At 43.4% G+C, this 19,471-nt stretch overlaps 1 protein-coding gene across 6 annotated transcripts in view; it reads right to left on the reverse strand.

Annotated features, from left to right (window-relative positions):
* The window catches only part of usp54b (ubiquitin specific peptidase 54b), a 54,343-nt gene that overhangs the window by 11,055 nt on the left and 23,817 nt on the right, over positions 1–19,471 (reverse strand). For all 6 annotated transcript variants that reach the window (XR_013625455.1, XR_013625453.1, XM_078788563.1 and 3 more), the window contains 8 exons: positions 15,299–15,433; positions 12,273–12,386; positions 12,096–12,178; positions 9,560–9,665; positions 6,881–7,027; positions 3,557–3,706; positions 3,061–3,259; positions 2,651–2,833 (listed from right to left, as the gene is read on the reverse strand). Coding sequence is in view for 4 of the 6 variants with exons in the window: in XM_078788563.1 (XP_078644689.1) it covers positions 2,651–2,833; positions 3,061–3,259; positions 3,557–3,706; positions 6,881–7,027; positions 9,560–9,665; positions 12,096–12,178; positions 12,273–12,386; positions 15,299–15,433 (1,117 nt within the window). In the remaining 2 variants the exon portion in view is untranslated. The remainder of the gene's footprint in view (positions 1–2,650; positions 2,834–3,060; positions 3,260–3,556; positions 3,707–6,880; positions 7,028–9,559; positions 9,666–12,095; positions 12,179–12,272; positions 12,387–15,298; positions 15,434–19,471) is intronic.

Raw genomic sequence — 19,471 nt, forward strand, 5'->3', positions numbered from 1 at the left:
TTTTGAGTAGATTTTACTCAGTTTTTACTCTTTAAAAAATGAAATTAATCCATTTTAAATGTATTTAAATTAATTAAGCCTATCCCAGCTGACTTCAGGCGAGAAGCGGGGTACACCCTATAAATGTTGACCTATAAATGTAGTTAGAATGACACCCAAGTTTCAGATAATGAGGTTTGCGCATTTGGAAGTGAGTTTGTGATGGGATGGCACATATAGACAAACAACCATTCACACTCACATTCATACCTATGGACAATTTGGAGTCACCAATTAACCTAGCATGTTTTTGGAATGTGAGAGGAAACCGGAGTACCCGGAGAAAACCCACGCATGCAAGGGGAGAACATGCAAACTCCACACAGGGTGGAATTGAACTCAGGTCTCCTAGCTGTGAGGCCTGCGTGCTAACCACTCGCCCGCGTGCTGCCGGCATATAATAATCAATCAATAAAAAGTTTTTTATAGCATAAAAGTGCTACACAATGACGACAGGAGTGCTCTGCTGTTTTTAAGGACCTAATACAAGAGCCAAAGATCCTGTATATGACAGCACAGCTCTTCTTGTTTTATAGACTGATTGTAAAAGCACTATGCAACCTTTATTTACACGGCAGGAGCTCTCTGCAACATTTACATTTACTGTTCGCTCTACTATTTGAAGGATTTTGAACAGCAGATCTCTCCTCATATATTGATGATCTTTGACTAGCATTGTTGTATTTGGTCCTAAAAAACAGCACATCGGACTCGACTTTTACTAGCGTCGTTGCATGAGGTCATTAAAAACAGCAGCCTGTTCCTGTTATGTAGAAGATCTTTGACTAGTATTTTTGCGGTAGGTCCTTAACTCATTCCGTGCCAAAGACGTCTATTGTTTTTTTTTCACGGGAGCTACAGATTAAAGTCTTATGCATCCTGTGTGTGAATTTTAGACTTGTAGGCAATGTATTTCTGACCCAGCAGGGGGGCAACAGTTCTATTTTCCTCCGATCGGCAGCAACAACTTGGATACGAAGACAGAAGTTGCTGACGGAGGGAAATGGCGACGAATCCAGCAAAGACAAAAGTGCAGGCAGCTTACACTGGCGTAGCGTATTTGCACAACTGCATGCAAACCGGTCTAACACGTCTATAGTTTACAAACACACACACACGCCTGTAAATAGATGATTATTTTGCATTATGGGCTATATCTGTGAATAAATGTAGTTATTTTTTTTCCTGTGTTGTTTTTATTGTTTCATAGAAGTAAACAACTTTTCAGATGTTTGAAGTGTCACTAAAACAAAAAATATGGACATCAGTCACCATTTTGCTTGGATTTGCTTCTAATTTTAAGCTAATTTTCTCTGGTTTTTGGTCAAAATCAGGTGTTTTCACTGAAACCACCCGATGTTCTACTGCCGATTTACAAAGACACAAAAAGGCTAAAAACAAACTCTTTTTTTTCTGATGACAGAAGAGTTTCTTGAGTTTCTTTACATAGTTTCAATGTTTATGTCCTGAAACTCAATATTTTGTGGATCTTGAAAGTTCAGCAAAAATGCCCAAAAACTGCGGCAGTATGGAGCTCTCTGAAAATGTCAGTCCATGAGTTAAAAGCAGTACAGCTCTTTGTCAGTAGGATTTTTCTTGCAGTAGCACCTTAAAAACAGTAGCGCAGATTTGTCATATACAGTAGAGGATCTTTGACTTTTCCATCCGGTCTTCAAATGTAGCAGAGGTGCAATGATTTAAAAAAAAAACGGTCCTTGAATGCACCATTGGGTGTGTGCTAAATTGCAGCAGATGCTCAACTGTCTTTCTGATTCTGCAGAATAAATACCCATAATAGACAGATCTGTAGTTGAGCAGTTTATTTCTTCTCTCCACCGGTGCTAACAGCCTGTTCCAAAAAAAATAACAAAAACCCTCCAGGCTCTTACTGGTGGAAGGTGTGTCTGTATTCCTCTCTATTCACTTGTGCTTTTAAGTCGATGTTGTTCCTGTCATAATAAATACAGCAAGCTAAAATAGATTGTTATAAAGTATGACTCCCCATCCACCCCAGTCCAGAGAGATTTGTGGGAACACACAAATGGGTAAGAATCTACTGCAAAAAAAAAGATCCTATACTGTATATGACAGGGGGCTCTGCTGCTTAAGGATGTAATGCAAAAACACAAGTTAACGTTTCAAACTGCAGCCATGTCTAATATTAATCATTCTCAGGCTGCATTTGGCTAGTTCAGGGGTCGGCAACCTTTACTATCAAAAAGAGCCATTTTACCCCCTCGCTCACTAAAGAAAAATAGACTGGAACCCCAAAACATAATTTAAAAACATCTTATAAATCTATCTATCTATTTTTTTCAAAACTCATTACAAAGATGCGTATTTTCCACATTCAGGTGTTAAAAAAATACTTGAGAATTGCGAAGGGAGCCACAACAAAGAGGCTGAAGAGCCATATGCGGCTCTGGAGCCGTGTGTTGCTGACCCCTGGGTTAGTTGAATAGCCCTCCTCAAGGTAGAACTGACATATTTTGTGCTGCAAGGCAACTGTTTGTACCACAGATGTAGAGTTTTAGCATAACGGGTACAAAAACGGACTCCTAAACCTGAACGACAACCAAAAGAACGCAGGCCAGCGTAGCCGCAGGAATACCTCTGGCGTCAGCACCGTGCAATGGCGTGCCAAGCTTGTAATTACAGACCACGGTGGTCTGCGATTCACTGGACAAGTGGCTGCCCGTGGATTGGTGCAGGTTTCGGCTGCAGGAGGCGCGGTGGCTTGAGCTGTCCGTGGAAGAGTCCGTCCGGGTGTCGCTGGAAATGGACGGCTCCCGACCTAAGAAAGCATCCTTGGATTAATCCTGGGTGTCCATATGTTTACTTTCACGGGCAGCAGAAAAATATGTTGTGCGGTACACAGAGGCGGGCATTAGAGGGTCAGCGCTTTATTGGCGTACCCTTGTTTGACCTCCACGTACACACATACACACACCCCTTGGTACACACACCCTTGATAAACACAAGAGTAATCTGATCTGATTTGTCTTTGTGGTGATTCCGTACCAGAGTCTTCGCTGTCGTAGCCCGCTTTGCTGCTTCTGCTGCAGTGCTGGAGCTCCAGCTGAGGGTTGGATTCGGTAGAGGGGTTGGCGCTCTCCTGCAGTATCACCGGCGTCCCTCGGGGGTCAGCGTAGAGCAGCAGCAGGGGCTGATAATGGCCTTTGATACAGCGGGACACCACGTCCTTCCACTTTGGGCCGATCTGGAAGCACACACACACACACACATACAACATGAACCAAAGTAAATCCATCCATATTAACACAGAGTGTTGAATTTGCTGCCAAAAGCGGCGCGCATGCTGCTGCAGCGTGTCCCTGTTGAGATCATGTGATGACACTTTTCCATGTGCAAGAAGGTATAGCTGGCACGACAAGCGCACATCCCTCCACATGACTCACAGTGTCGGACACCGGGCACAATCCAAACGACCTTAACACATAATCAATTGCTGTGAAAAGCAAACGTGCACACACGCACACACGCACTCCGCACTCACCTCTTTGACATGGGCATCATCAAAGTACATCCACTTGCGTATCTTGGTCTGGAAGAAGAAGGTGGAGTAGTGCTTGCCGTAGTAGCACACCATGCCCACCAAGTAGAGCTCTGTCTGGCGAGCCCGGTCCTCTGTCACACGGTAGAACAACTACAGCAAGGGAGGGAGGAGAGTGGGAGGGAGGGAGGGATGCGGGGCAGAGAGGGAGAAGTGTGCAGCGTGAGACAGATGAGTTCACGTGGATGCCAGCACCATTATTTTTGCACCTCCATGCGGTATGCACTAATCCTACACTCCCTCCTCCCGTTGCTACTACATCTGCATCCTGCATCTACCTACCTACGTACCTACCTACCGACCTACCTACCGACTGACCTACCTACCTACCGACCTACCTACCTACCGACCTACCTACATATCTACCTACCGACCTACCTACATATCTACCTACCAACCTACCTACCTACCCGCCTATCGACCTACCTACATATCTGCCTACCTACCGACCGACCTACCTACTACCTACCTACCTACCTACATATCTCCTATCTGCCTACCTACCTACCTACCAACCTACCTAAGTACTTTCAAGCATACAAATAGCTAAAAAGAACGAAAATGCAAATATAAGGTATTTAGAAGATTCATTCAGAATTGTGATGATATGCAGTATTCCACACTGGTCACTAGGTGTCAGTAATTTACATTAATTAAACAATAGCCACTCTGTCCAGGAAAAAACAACAAGGAACTCTCACAATGCTAAAGTACAAGTCTATGCTAAGTCTTATTCATGTCTTGTGTGTCTAATATATTGGGTAATAGGAGTGCATAGGTGACTATAGGGGTGTTATTTCATGTCTAGAGGGCTCTATTAATGTTAAAAGGCATGTTTAGAAGATTGTCAACAGATTTTCTATGCTCTAACTACCAAATATTCCATTTATATATAAGAAATCCTACTTATCGTGGTCGGGTGTGGAACCGATAAATTTGGGGATTACTGTATTGGTGAAATTTGGTGAAAAATACTATAAGATGGAACGTTTCAAATCTATAAATTAACATATAAAAAACAGACTGAACCTGTCTGAAACCTAATTCCAAAGCAAACCAACACAATTTCGGACAACTGTATGCTTCTCACTGTATGGGAACAATTTGAATGAAATCATCTACAATGAAATCAGTGTACTTTGCTAGTTTTTTCCCCCACAGACACTCACTCACACACAGATGGGAAGATGTCATTGCTATGTCTAATATTCCAAATTAAACCAATTCTGCACTTCTTTTGTGTGAAAAGCCCAATCCCATTCCGTCAAAAGCCAGTTAAGCGGGCGCATTGTTTCGTTTAAGAGGCAGGAAGCGAGTAATTACCTAAATTGTTATCTATTTATCGCAAAGGAGCTAATCATCTCAACACTAACAGGGATAGAAAAGGCAGAAGACCGAGGAGACATGGCAGGAAGATGACGCAGGCAGGCAGCCAGATGGAGCCGCTCCTTGTGACGACACGCCGACAGAAAAGTATGAGCGCATTACGGCTGTGATTTGTATCCGACAACTAGCTTCATCCGGGGATGGAAAACGAGACATCGGGCGGAGAAAAGCCGACACAGGAAGGCTGGAATGTTTTAATGCTCTCCAATGTATCATTCATGGGAATCACTTCACAATGACTACGCCTGGAATGTTGCTGCGTTGAAATGACATCGCTTGGTCGTGACACCGACTTCCACGTCTGCCCCAGGAACTTCCCCAAGTCACGTGGCGCCGTCAAGGAGCTGAGACGTTTTATAGCACGACCTCCCCCAAAATGTGAGCAGGGGGGGGGGGAACTTGCCCATTGCCGTGAAAACTGCAGCCCCTCCTCCCTTGACACGCTGTCCTTGGTCTAGCGGTGTTCCATCAGCTGGGGGCGGCTAACGGCCTCCCTGTCCTCAAAGTGAAGGTTGCTTCCTTTTGTAGGAGTGCTCCTTCCTTCCCTGTCAGGTCCTTCACAGGTCAAAGGGCAACTTTTTTCATACTTTCGCGTGTGCCGTGAAAACCATGTATGCCAGAGGTGTCCAAACGTTTTCTACCGAGGGCCATGTACTGAAAAATGACAAGATACCAGGACCACTTTGCTGTTTTTATAGTCTAAATCAGGGGTGGGCAAACTCGCGGGCTGCATTGATTTAACAAAATTGACAGGTGGCCAGACTCTATAATTTACACTTAACAGTCCACCTGGAATTATTGTATCTGTAAAAGTGTCATGTATATAATATAATATAATATAATATAATATAATATAATATAATATAATATAATATAATATAATATAATATAATATAATATAATATAATATAATATAATATAATATAATATAATATAATATAATATAATATAATATAATATAATATAATATAATATAATATAATATAATATAATATAATATAATATAATATAATAATATTATTATTATCATTATTATTATTATTTAATAATAATAATAAATTCATGTATTATTATTATTATTATTATTATTATTATTATTATTATTATTATTATTATTATTATTATTATTATTATTATTATGTGCTTCTGTCCCTTTTTTCAGGAGCACATTGTAAACAACAGAGCGCATCAAATAACGAAATTGATAAAAGAAGCTACTTCAGCCATCAAAAGGTTGGCTCAAGCCATGATGCCAGGTTCTATGTTGAGTTTAAATGAAATACTTTGGAAAGAAACACTTGGCCCCCAGTGCATAGTTTGCCCACCCCTGGTTACATATTCAACTTTGTCTACTAAAATTCTTGTCATATTACTGCTGTCCGCAGGCCACACTTTGGACACCCCTTCTCTAGCAGATGGATCTCTGGTACTAGCATCCTTTTTTCCCCCCATCCAAAAGAATTCCAAAAAGTGTACTAGTTTAAAATTCTGATTAGATTAATTAATAGTCCAATAACTCATTTAGTGGACGGCGTTTGGTTAGCACGCAGGCCTCACAGCTTGGAGACCCGAGTTCAATTCCACCCTCGGGCATCTCTGTGTGGAGTTTGTCCGCTTTGCCGGTTTCCCTCGACATTCCAAAAACATGCTGGGTGGCTAATTGGCGACCATAGGTATGGATGTGAATGGTTGTTTGTCTATATGTGCCCTGTGATTGGCTGGCCACCAGTCCAGGGTGCACCCCGCCTCTTCCCCGAAGACACCTGGGATAGGCTCCAACCCGCGACCCTCTCTGCTAACCGTACAATAGGAGGGCATTTGTAAACGTGCCAAGAAGCCAAAATCGTCACAAAGCTCGGGGACAATAAAACGTTAGCTTACGTCGCCCAGGCGTAGGCAGGTTCCCAGGCTATGTATGACGTCCTCCGCCAGGTCCGAGTGGTCCGAGTCCCACACCAGCCCGATGGACACAATCTCTGGCGAGTTCATCAGCACGCGACGGATACGCAGCACCTCGCCACAGTTACTCTGGGATGGTATGAGAAACATGTTATGGGTTATTTGCCTTGCTTTGACCCTTCGGACATACCTATCGAGACACTTTTAGGCGCAGAAAAGCCTCTCTGTGACCTCTGACCCACCAATAGGTGTGTCCCAATACTTTTATTCGAGAGAAGCCATCACAGGAAGAGATATGTTTGTCCCTCGGGCCTTCTGCTGAGTTCAGGACGGCATGTACTGGATCCTTCCTTTGAGTCATGACCTACCGCAGAGCCCGCAAACACACACACACACACACACACACAGTGCTGGCAGAGCCGACTCGAAAACAGCCTGAGAACACCCCACTGACCGGACGTCTTTGCCAAAAACACAAGCCTCCCCCACAAACATATGCACCACAGCACACATTTGAGGAGCACCAGGCTTTGTCGGGGTCTTGATTCTCAAGGGAAGCGACACCCACACAGGCTGCCTCACATCATTCATGAAACAATGGCTTCATTACGGCAAAGTGCTGCAGGTTCAGCCCCTCAACACATTTGCTCATGCTGGGGTTTTTTTTTTGGGGGGGGGGGGCTTTGCAGACCTTTTCCACAAGTTACGTAATTGCACCAGCGGTCAGATGAAAGTGCATGTTTGCAGATTTTCCCTAATCATTAGACACTGCAGTGAGGAGATGATCCACTTTGATCACTAAATGATGATTTATACCACTGGTGTCCAAAGTCCGGGATGGGGGCTATGTTCAGCCTGCAGCTCATTTTTTTGTCATTTTTTTTCAAAAATAAATGTGCTCTTATCGCTTGTTGTCACCTGTCAGTTGCATTATGAAATAGTACAGAATGAATTGTATTTACATATAAGGGGTTCGGAGCAATATTGACACATTCATTTTTTCAACTTTTCACACACTCAACTTATTTTTATATGTTCTTTGATTTCCTTTATAACATGTTCTTCTTCTTACAAGCATTTATTAGTCCTTTTGTCACCCATGGCTGATTGTTTTTCTTTAGCTTCATGGATGTTTCTCTCCAGGGACAGTTTAAGGAGAATGTTGAAATATTTACATCTTATCATTTACATCTTAAATAATAACAACTTAAATATATTTAAGTTAAAAAACTATTATAAAAAATTAGAAAAAAAAGAGCCAAAGTTTACATTAATAAGTCACTTTTCCACCTAAATGTGGGAAAAGTTTGGACACCATTTTAGACCAAACACTAGCCACGTATACATGGACCCAAATATTCCGATTGTATTCAGTTTATTTGCTCAAAAAGAATTGAACCTTTGTATACACCTCATTCCGAAAGAAAAGTGCCATGAAGAAAAGTGAATGAACATATAATCGGATTCATGGTGGTGGACTATTGCCTTCCCCAATCCGGTTGAGGTATCTTGTACCCGCTCAAACGGAAAGTTGTCACAGCGTGTTCTTCTTCTTCTGTTGTTTATTGGCGGTTAGCAAGCAGCTCTCGGTGTGCATTACCGCCATCTGTGGAACAGAATCTAAACCCTTCTATACTTTATTCACAAGTCCAGTTTTATTCAAAAAGAAAATATATATCTATATAAAACATGTTCTGAGTTTAATTATAAAATATTATCAAGATTGAATTTGATCTTTTCCTGTTTAAATTGATCTCGGGTACGTTCTTTCAACGCATGCTCAGATATGATGTAACACGCAGCTCGTTCTTCAGTTTTAAAAATGGAGGCGGGAGGCGAGCAATCGGCACATCGGCACTACTATGCAAACTATCCAACTACTATCCAAACTAATTTCAAGACTGGATGAACGGAAAACTGGCAATACGGACTTATTCCAACAAGTGAAAGAAAAACTCACGTGATGTTGATGTATACCACCTTTAGGAAAAGTCATTCGGAAAGATTCCATTCGGAAAACTCCTCATGTATATGTGGCTACTCAGTGACTCTCTGCAGTTAACTGAAAATGTGAGCATGTAATATTGTTATTTTGGGTGTTCCTTATATTCATTTGCCATATGGCGCTATAAGAGAACACCAAAAGTGTCAATGAACGTCTTTGTGAAGACCAACCATGCCTCACCGTGGAGGCCCTGTGAAGAGGCCCAGAGAGGAACCACATTGTGGGGACACTTTGGCAGGGATGAGCGGACGCGTGAAGCCAAGCATTTCCCCACGTGGCAACACAACACACACAATCTCATTCACTCCTCCTCGCTTTATTCCGATCCTCTTCTGACTTGGACGACCACACCTCAACACGTCTGCGGTCCAGATCCGCCCCCCCCCCCCCTTCCACAAAAGCACTTTTATACAAAAAGCTACACCAAGCTCTCCAACATGGCTTCCCTTTACTGTAAAGCGGGATGGACGAGGACACTTAAAAATGCTTACTGTTCAGGAAAGCAGCGGGGAAAAGTGAGGGAAATGCAAATGAGCTGCTGATGATTATGTAAGACCCTGAAAGCAACACGATAAAGCCATCTGTGATTATCTTATATAAGGCCGCCATTATTATTATTTCATCTTGATTAGAAACTGGTTTGGGTGTCGTCTTACAGGACAGTTGCGGAGGTCTCCCATGTTGCTGGCGTTGCGTAGAAGTTCCCCAAACATGTCCGGTGTGGCCTTCTCTCTGCACTCCAGCATCCTCACTGCCTGATTACTGGAGCGGCACACACACACACACACACACACAGTTTTAATACCAACACAACCAAACTTATTTTCAGGCAAATTTCCGACATAATCACAGTTTAAATTGACATGAGAGCTACACTTTCATGTTGAAATGCTTTGTAAAATGGTCAGACGGTCAGTTTGCATCCTTTGGCCACACAGTCATAGGTATAGATAGGTATGAAGGTATGAGTGTAAATGGTTGTTTGCTCATATGTGCCCTGCCATTATCCCGTAATCGGCTGGGATAGGCTCCAGCATACCCCCCTGCTACCCTAATGACGATGAAGCAACACAGAAAAAGAATGAATGAACAATAATGATGATAATAAAGTAGACAGACACAATAAAACATATACAATTCTATGGTTAGGAGTCATACCATTATACTATACATATATACATATATACATATATACATATATACAGTGCATCCGGAAAGTATTCACAGCGCTTCACTTTTTCTACATTTTGTCATGCCTCATTCCAAACTGAATTAAATTAATCTCTTACCTCAAAATTCTACACAAAATACTCCATTATGACAATGTGAAAAAAGTTTTTTTTGACATGTTCTGAATTTATTAAAAATAGAAAACAAAAAAATGACATTTACATAAGTATTCACAGCCTTTGCCATGAAGCTCAAAATTGAGCTCAGGTGCATCTTTTTTCCACTGATCATCCTTGAGATCTTTCTACAGCTTAATTGGAGTCCACCTGCAGTAAATTCAGTTGATTGGACATGATTTGGAAATATAATAACTGTCTATATAAGGTCCCACAGTTGACTGTGCATGTCAGAGCACAAACACCAAGCATGAAGTCAAAAGAACTGTCTGTAGACCTGCGAGACAGGATTGTCTTGAGGCACAAATCTGGGGAAGGATACAGAAAAATTTCTGCTGCTTTGAAGGTCCCAATGAGCACAGTGGCCTCCATTATTGGTAAATGGAAGACGTTTGGAACCACCAGGACTCTTCCTAGAGCTGGCCGGCCTTCTAAACTGAGCGATCGGGGAAGAAGGGCCTTAGTCAGGGAGGTGACCAAGGCCCCGATGGTCACTCTGTCAGAGCTCCAGCGTTCCTCTGTGGAGAGAGGAGAGCCTTCCAGAAGGACAACCATCTCTGCAGCAATCCACCAATCAGGCCTGTATGGTAGAGTGGCCAGACGAAAGCCACTCCTTAGTAAAAGGAACATGGCAGCCCGTCTGGAATTTGCCAAAAAGCACCTGAATGACTCTCAGACCATGAGAAACAAAATTCTCTGGTCTGATGAGACAAAGATTGAACTCTTTGGTGTGAATGCCAGGCGCCATGTTTGGAGGAAACCAGGCACTGCTCATCACCAGGCCAATACCATCCCTACAGTGAAGCATGGTGGTGGCAGCATCATGCTGTGGGGATGTTTTTCAGCAGCAGGAACTGGCAGACTAGTCAGGATAGAAGGAAAATGAATGCAGCAATATATAGTGATAAATGTGATTTTTTTGTTTTCTATTTTTAATAAATTCAAAACATGTCAAAACCTTTTTTTCACATTGTCATAATGGAGTATTTTGTGTAGAATTTTGAGGTAAGAGATTAATTTAATTCAGTTTGGAATGAGGCTGTAACCTGACAAAATGTAGAAAAAGTGAAGCGCTGTGAATACCTTCCGGATGCACTGTAAGTGGCATTTTTTGCGGTTAATTTATTTTCCAAACTACTTGACCAAAACTGACATTACATCCTCTTGGAAGGCAAGTTCTAACAATAAAAGAATAGAGAACAGGCCGAATAGGTGTAAGATATGCTAACACAATGGTTATTCAGCTACACAAAAAATAAACATGAAATTTCATTTATAAGTCGGTCTTTATAAGTCGCTCTGAAGTATAAGTCACAGGAACAGCCAAACTATGAAAAAAAGTGTGATTTATAGTCCGGAAAACACGGTATATATAACATTCATATATATAACATTCATCCATTCATTCATTTTCTACCGCTTATCCTCACAAGGGTGCTGGAGCTTATCCCAGCTGTCTGGGTACACCCTGGACTGGTGGCCAGCCAATCACAGGGCACATATAGACAAACAACCATTCACGCTCACATTCGTACCTATGGACAATTTGGAGTCACCAATTAACCTAGCATGTTTTTGGAATGTGGGAGGAAACCGGAGTACCCGGAGAAAACCCATGGAGAACATGCAAACTCCACACAGAGGGTGGAATTGAACTCAGGTCTCCTAGCTGTGAGGCCTGCACACTAACCACTTGTCCGCCATGCAGCCCATATACATATATAACATATACATAAACAATAATTATTATTTACAACAACTGACTAACAATATGATTATTATTGTGGCAGAACTCATGGACTCGCAAGCCCACACATGAGCATCCTCTCGTACGCGTGTTTCCTACCATAGGGAGGTGGTGGAGATGTAATGGACCATCTGAATGAAAGGTAGCGGGTCCGAGGTGGCTCCGCAGCTGTTGCAGACACACTGCAAGCATAAAACCTGGCATCACACGTGTGTCTGTGCTTGTATGTGTGTGTGTGTGTGTGTGTGTGGTGGGAGGGGCGTGCATGTGTGTCACCTGTTCAAACAGAGTCATGGCAAATTTTTGGTGCGGGATGCAGTGTTTGGCTGTGCAGATGTCCTCTCTGCTTTCGGCGCTGATGTGGAAGTGGATACGCATCAGAAGATTTTCCTGAGACAAAAAAATATGTAAGTGAGTTAATCTGTGCATACTGGTAGCTGTATCTATATTCCATAACTAATCACCTGACCCAGCACATTTGTAACACATTACGGTCCCATTTTACCATCAACATCATGTTACGTTTCAAAAAACATCAACAGTGATTGACTTCTTTTTACACTTGTAGGACAGTTAGAAATATTACCCTCATTACTTCTATGCACTTAACTTCCTACAATGTAAAATCATGCTGTTTTGTTGTTCAATATGGCGTATTGTTGGTACAAAAATATGTAGATTGAAAAAATGTTTGCTTATTTTTTGCACAATAATTCTTAACATGCGCTACTGTTGCATCCCGATGTCACTTCCTGTCAACCCTAGACTCTGCTCATGTTCATGACTTTCCAGTTCAAGTCTAGCGTGTCACAATCCGCACCGTTGCTTGTGACAGTTTTTGTTTTCACTTTGTCAGCCTTAGTTTCTACTCTCATGCTCTTATTTTGTATTTCCTGTGTTCCGTCACGTTCTCTCCCTCACGCACCTGACAGTAATTTGTTGATTGTATTTAGTTCAGCCGGGTGCGTGTTCCTTTTGTTGGTGCATTGATCACTTTTACGTGTTGTATGCAAGTGCTGCATTCGCTCTTTCGGAAATAAAGCCAAGCTTTTACCTGCACCTTCCCTTCATCTCTGCATCCTGGGGTCGCACGGCAACACCAACATGCCAAACTGTGACAGAATGCACCAACCAGACGACAACCTCGCAGAGATGGATTTTTGGACCGTGCAGGTTTTCAAGGCAATGGAGGAGGAGTGCGCACAGTTCACCCCGGAGGAGCTGGAGGACATGGTGTGGGGGCCGGACAGCACGCTCATCCCCATGGCATGGGTGTATCTCGGACCCGGCGCTAACACACCAGCCCGCCGACGATGCACGTTCCAGCAAGGCTTCGTCAGGCAAAGCCGTCTCCTCCCTCACCTCCACGCCAAGCCAGGACTCCACCCCCCCGCTCACGAGTGCAAGAAGGCTCCCACTCAATGTAAGCACACCGATCTCCCGCCGCCCTCTTCCGGATCCCTGTTGCCTCTCGTGCAACATGAAAAGGAGCACAGCACAGCTCCAATGTTCCCCAAGACTCGGCTCCCGTGCCAAGCTGCGTGACACCCCAGATTCCTCCAGTGCCCAAGCCACGCAGTCTCAAGGGTTCCCAAACAACGGGCTCCCGTGCAAAGCTGCGTGACGCCCCAGATTCCTCAAGGTGCCCAAACCACACAGTCCTAAGGGTTCCAAAACCCTGGCTCCTGTGCCAAGCTGCGTGACGGCCCAGATTCCTCCTGTGCCCAAACCACGCAGCCCAAAGGGTTCCCAAACCTCGGCTCCCGTGCCAAGCTGCGTAGTGTCCCGGATTCCTCCTGTGCCCAAGCCATGCAGCTTCAAGGTTCCACAAACCCCGGCTCCCGTGCTAAGCTGCGTGGCGCCACAGATTCCTACAGTGCCGAAACCACGTAGCTTCAAGGTTCCACAAGCCCTGGCTCCCATGCCAAGCTGCGTGGAGTCCCGGATTCCTCCTGTGCCCAAGCCGCGCAGCCTCAGGGGTTCCCGTGCCCAGCGGTGTGATGCTCCAGACCCCTCCAGAGCCCGAGGCCCTCTGGAGCTTCGGTCAAGGGCAGAGCAACCAGAACTCCAGGCCCTCCTCAAGGTCCCACCCCTGCCTTCCCTGGTTCCACGTCCAGCGGCATACAGCGTCTGGAATCCGCCTTCGGAAGGGGGGGCTAGTACGACCAGCCGTGCATCGGAGGATGCACATCACACACTGTCCATGGCGTGTGGGGATGATGCCCTCTGCTGGTCGGCCGAGGAGGAACAGCCCGCCGGACCTCCAGTACAACCGGTTCTTGCAGCTAACCGGGATGTGCTGTCCTGTATGTTACCTCTTGTCCAAGACTCGCATTCCTCTTCATCTGCTCCACAGTCCAGCCAAGACCCAGGGCTCGCCACGCCTCCTCCGGGGCCCGCTCTTCCACGGCGGGACGCCATGCCTCCTCCGGGGCCCGCTCTTCCACGGCGGGACGCCACGCCTCCTCCGGGGCCCGCTCTTCCACAGCGGGACGCCACGCCTCCTGTCCCGGCATCACCTCCACCATGTCGGGCCAGCCTCCCCGGTCAGGCACACCGCCCTGGCTGCCCTCCAGAGGGGCCCATCCATGGACTCCACGGGGCCTGCCATTCTGGGAGACCTCCAGAAGAGTCCTGCCTCCGTCGGCCTGCTCACCATTCAGGCCGCCCTCCTGGGTGGCACTGCCACCCGCACCGTTGCTTGTTTTTGTTTTCACTTTGTCAGCCTTAGTTTCTACTCTGATGCTCTTATTTTGCATTTCCTGTATTCTGTCACTTTCTCTCCCTCACGCACCTGTTAGTAATTTGTTGATTGTATTTAGTTCAGCCGGGTGCGTGTTTTTTTTTTGTTTTTTTTAAAGTGTACTTAGAAGTCCATAAACAGCTTTCATATGTATGTCTTAGATGTCTTATTTTCTCTTATTATGGCGCCCATATTGGGTAATAGGAATATGGTGACTAGAGATGTTATTTCATGTCTAATAATGTTATTGAGGAAAAAATGTCATAAAGGAATTGACTAACTGCAATAAATGAGGGATTACTGGACAAGCATTTTCACTTAATGGCTAAATATTGCATTGAATAAATGCTATTGTAAATTTGTAAGCATTTTTGCTCAACATTACATTCAAATTAGTGTGTGGCAACAGGGTAAAAATGTCATATCTTAGCATTCAAATGCTGCATTTGTATCCTGCTTTATTTTGTCATAGTTCCATGACAAAAAAATGTTAATTTCTTATTAATCACTGCAGAATTTTTGTATAAAATCTCCAGCATAAGCCAGGCATGCGACTCACAAAGCACTCGGCGGCGTCGTCCATGATGCCAAGCTGGAAGCGCTGCTCTCCCTGGAAAGTCTTGGCCAGGGCGCTGCGCAGTGCATCTGACGGCAGCACACGCTCGCTGCTGAACTGGAATTGGGCAAAGATGCTCTGCAAAGCACACAAGGAAGAACGTGTCTCGTCAGCAGCCATGTTTTTGTGTTGTACATCGTGCATTCATCCTTCGCGTTTGCCTGTTGAAGCATGAAACTGACGGCAAGGAACAAACAAATGCGAAGGAGGCTTGCATCCAGCCTCCATAGCAGAAGCCATGTATATTATAAAAAATAAAAACAGGTCAGTAATTATGAACCCTCGATAAATTGAATTAAGCGTATGGGCTCCATCTTTCTGTGCTACACAGGCTGGATAAGAAGAGGGTTCACTCTGCATGTGTGAGAGAGTGAGCAACTTCTCAACTATTAAGCCTCTTTCTGGAGGCGGGGTTGCACGGAGTGCTAGGACTTAGCAAAGGTAGCTAAGGTGCACTTTCCAACCACTTCAACAACTGAAGCCAGAGAGATAAAAGCATGGCGACTTCAGATGAAGGTGAAAAAAAATTCTGACCCATTTTTTTGTTGTCTATTTTGGAACAGGCAAAGAAAGCGCACCTATTTTGAACAAAAACTAAAAGGAACTAATATGCTGGTGGGTCGCTAGCTGAAAGTATTTTTTTAGCTATATATTCATTTGTACATGGGGGATGGGGCTGGTGATCTCAATTCAGAAACATTGCACTGTAAAATCCAATAGCACTCTGAACTCGGAAAAATAAGTAGAACAAACTTATTTTTTTAAGTTGATCTCCCTTGAGTATACCAAGTAAAACGTAAAGATCTGTTGTGGTCAACTATAACTATAAAGTTCCATTTACTTGTTTGTTTCAATTGGATTGCATTTTTAAGTAAGGCTAACGTATGGATTTTACAGTGAGACATGTCCTTGGCACACACTAGTAGACAGTCCAAAAGACCATATTGTTATTTTCCAAGTTCCACAAAAATAGTATGTGTGCTAACAATGCATAGACTAAGTAATAATAATAATAATAATAATAATAATAATAATAATAATAATAATAATAATAATAATAATAATGGGCCCTTTATTGTCACTTATACAGAGGTACAAGCAAAATTGCGCAATTACACAACATTTACACAACAGGATGATTGGGCAATAAAGGAGGGACAAGAAAGGGAACGACAAGAAAAGAGTACAGTGTGGGACTGTTAAAAAACATCAGCATACATTTGCACAAGTAAGCACATTTTTACACAACATAAACACAGGACTAGCACCGAGGAAAATGGTGGTGATTCCAGCTACAGCTAATGCAACCACAATCGGCGCTAGCTGTGGTCCACTAGTATAACACAGGACAGGACAGTGGACACAATCACAAAGTGCGTATTCATTTTTGTCACTGGGTGATTAGTTTAATTCATGACAAATCAGTAATGATGACGATTTAAGCTATTTTGTTTAGTCTATCAAATCTATTAACAATGCCATTGAAATATATGTGGAAAATAGCATTCATCGATTTCATCCAAATTAAATGTAGTAGTTAGTTTGCTATGTTTCCTGTTTCTGGTTCCAGAAGTCACATTTCCACATTTGTGAGCCAGCCGACCAAGATGGCGGGGGTCACGCAGGAAGACACCATTATAAAACAGCTGAAGGCTGGCATTGGGAAAGGTAATGTAGTCATGCTGACTGTGTGTGTGTGTGTGTGCGTGGGTGTGTGTGTTATGACTGCAGCAATGCACCAAGGAGAATGAAGGGGGAATATACCCTACAGAGAGAGGAAGGTATGACGAGGAGAACAGGAGGGATGGGGAGGAGTGTGTTTGTGTGTGCATGTGTGTGTGTGTGTGTATGCGCATGTGACCATCTAATTGTGAAGTTTGCAGCCATCTACAGCAACTCCCACATTCATTCATCTTTCTCCCAACTCTCATCTCGTCCCATTCTTCTTCTCTTTCCTTCTGAGGTTTGGATAGAGATGAAGCGTTGCGGCAATATCTACCTATGTTTGCTACTAACTATCTATGTTTACTATGGACTACCTATGTTGCTATCAACTACCTATGTTTACAATGGACTACCTATGTTTGCTACTAACTACCAACATTTACTGCTCAGTACCTATGTTTGCTACTTACTACCTATGTTTACTATGGACTACCTATGTTTGCTATCAACGACCTATGTTTACTATGGACGACCTATGTTTGCTACTAACTACCTATGTTTACTACTGACTGTCTATGTTTGCTACTGACTACCAACGTTTACTGCTCAGTACCTATGTTTGCTACTTACTACCTATGTTTACTATGGACTACCTATGTTTGCTATCAACGACCTATGTTTACTATGGACGACCTATGTTTGCTACTTACTGCCTATGTTTACTACTGACTGTCTATGTTTGCTACTGACTACCAACGTTTACTGCTCAGTACCTATGTTTGCTACTTACTACCTATGTTTACTACTGACTGTCTATGTTTGCTACTGACTACCAACGTTTACTGCTCAGTACCTATGTTTGCTACTTACTACCTATGTTTACTACTGACTGTCTATGTTTGCTACTGACTACCAACATTTACTGCTCAGTACCTATGTTTGCTACTTACTACCTATGTTTACTACTGACTGTCTATGTTTGCTACTGACTACCAACGTTTACTGCTCAGTACCTATGTTTACTACTTACTACCAACGTACGGACCTTACTGACCACCTACTGTATGTTCGCTACTACTGACTACTTATGCTTGCCACTTGCTACCATGCTACTTACTATGTTTACTGTCTACTTGTTTACAACCGTCTCTATGCATAGCATTGTTGATGTTGTACCTTAAAATATAATAAAACAATAATCTAACAACATCCTTTGACACCAAAGCAAGTTTAATCCGGATCTGATCCAAATTGCACATTTAGGCCTGCACTTTACTACTACTCACTGTATCTGACAAGTAAAAAAAACATCTTATTATTAGAACATTATTATTGTCATATTTGTGTGAATATGTAACATTTATTTAATCCCGACGTGCAGGGAAGCAGACAAATCTGTGGGACGGAAACAGTATGTGTTAGCTTAAACCGACGGGTTTGAACAGACACGGTGACAATACCTCAGCTGCAAAAGCCCACGGGTGACTCACACACGAGCATGCGCCTTCACACAAATCAAGTCCCTGCACTTGCTGCAGGAACACACTGTGTGTGTGTGTGTGTGTGTGTGTGTGTGTGTGTGGTTCCAGCGTGGGCTGTGCTAGCTCAGCGCTTTCAGTCAGGCCAATTAATTACAGAGGAGTGCTGGACCGGAGACTCCGACAGTGTGTTGCTGCTGCACTACACCACATTAGTCATGGCACTCTGCCTCCACTCAGACACGTTGGTCAGTGCTGGTGCCACACTTGTCTTCTTCTTCTACGCTTGGAGTACAATCCTAATATTTGACCTAACAAAACCGACAATGAATTGTGCAGGTGTACCTAATGTTGTGGCAAAGGTGTGGAATATACATTGTATGCATATAGCAGTAATAGTCAACAACATGAGTGACATCAGACCGGAGCTCTTGTCTTATAGAAGATCTTCGACTAGCGTTCAACTTTTTACGTGTTACTTTTACTTTTAAGTGTTTTTGGCTGATCCCAAAAACGTAATCATACATCTTTTTGTTTTTACATGACAGGGAAAGAATCGGAGGAAGGAGTTAATTGAAGGAAGAAGTGAGGAGGAGGAGTGAAGCATGCAGAACATTACACATTGTGGGAAATTTTAATGCATTTTGCCTCTTCATGGATCTGGTATTGGATCTCGTATTGGAAAATTGGTCTAGAGCAGCCACACACTTTATAAATGTTACAACAATAAATGCTACATGTTACACTTTATACAACAATAGAATTGAACTAACAGAGGCGCAGAGGTGTTGGCAACACAAGAAACCCATCAGAGTTCACATAGTATCTATATATAAGTACTGTCTACTCAATATGTGGAATGTGGGGAATGCACTGTGAGAACATGCAAACTCCACACAGAGATGGCCGAGGGTGGAATTGAACTCGGGTCTCCTAGCTGAGAGGCCTGCGCGCTAACCACATGGTCATGCAG

Source organism: Doryrhamphus excisus, linkage group LG2, assembly GCF_037039965.1.
Source record: "Doryrhamphus excisus strain RoL-2023G ecotype Guam linkage group LG2, RoL_Dexc_Guam_v1.1, whole genome shotgun sequence".
In the NCBI taxonomy this organism is placed as follows: domain Eukaryota; kingdom Metazoa; phylum Chordata; class Actinopteri; order Syngnathiformes; family Syngnathidae; genus Doryrhamphus; species Doryrhamphus excisus.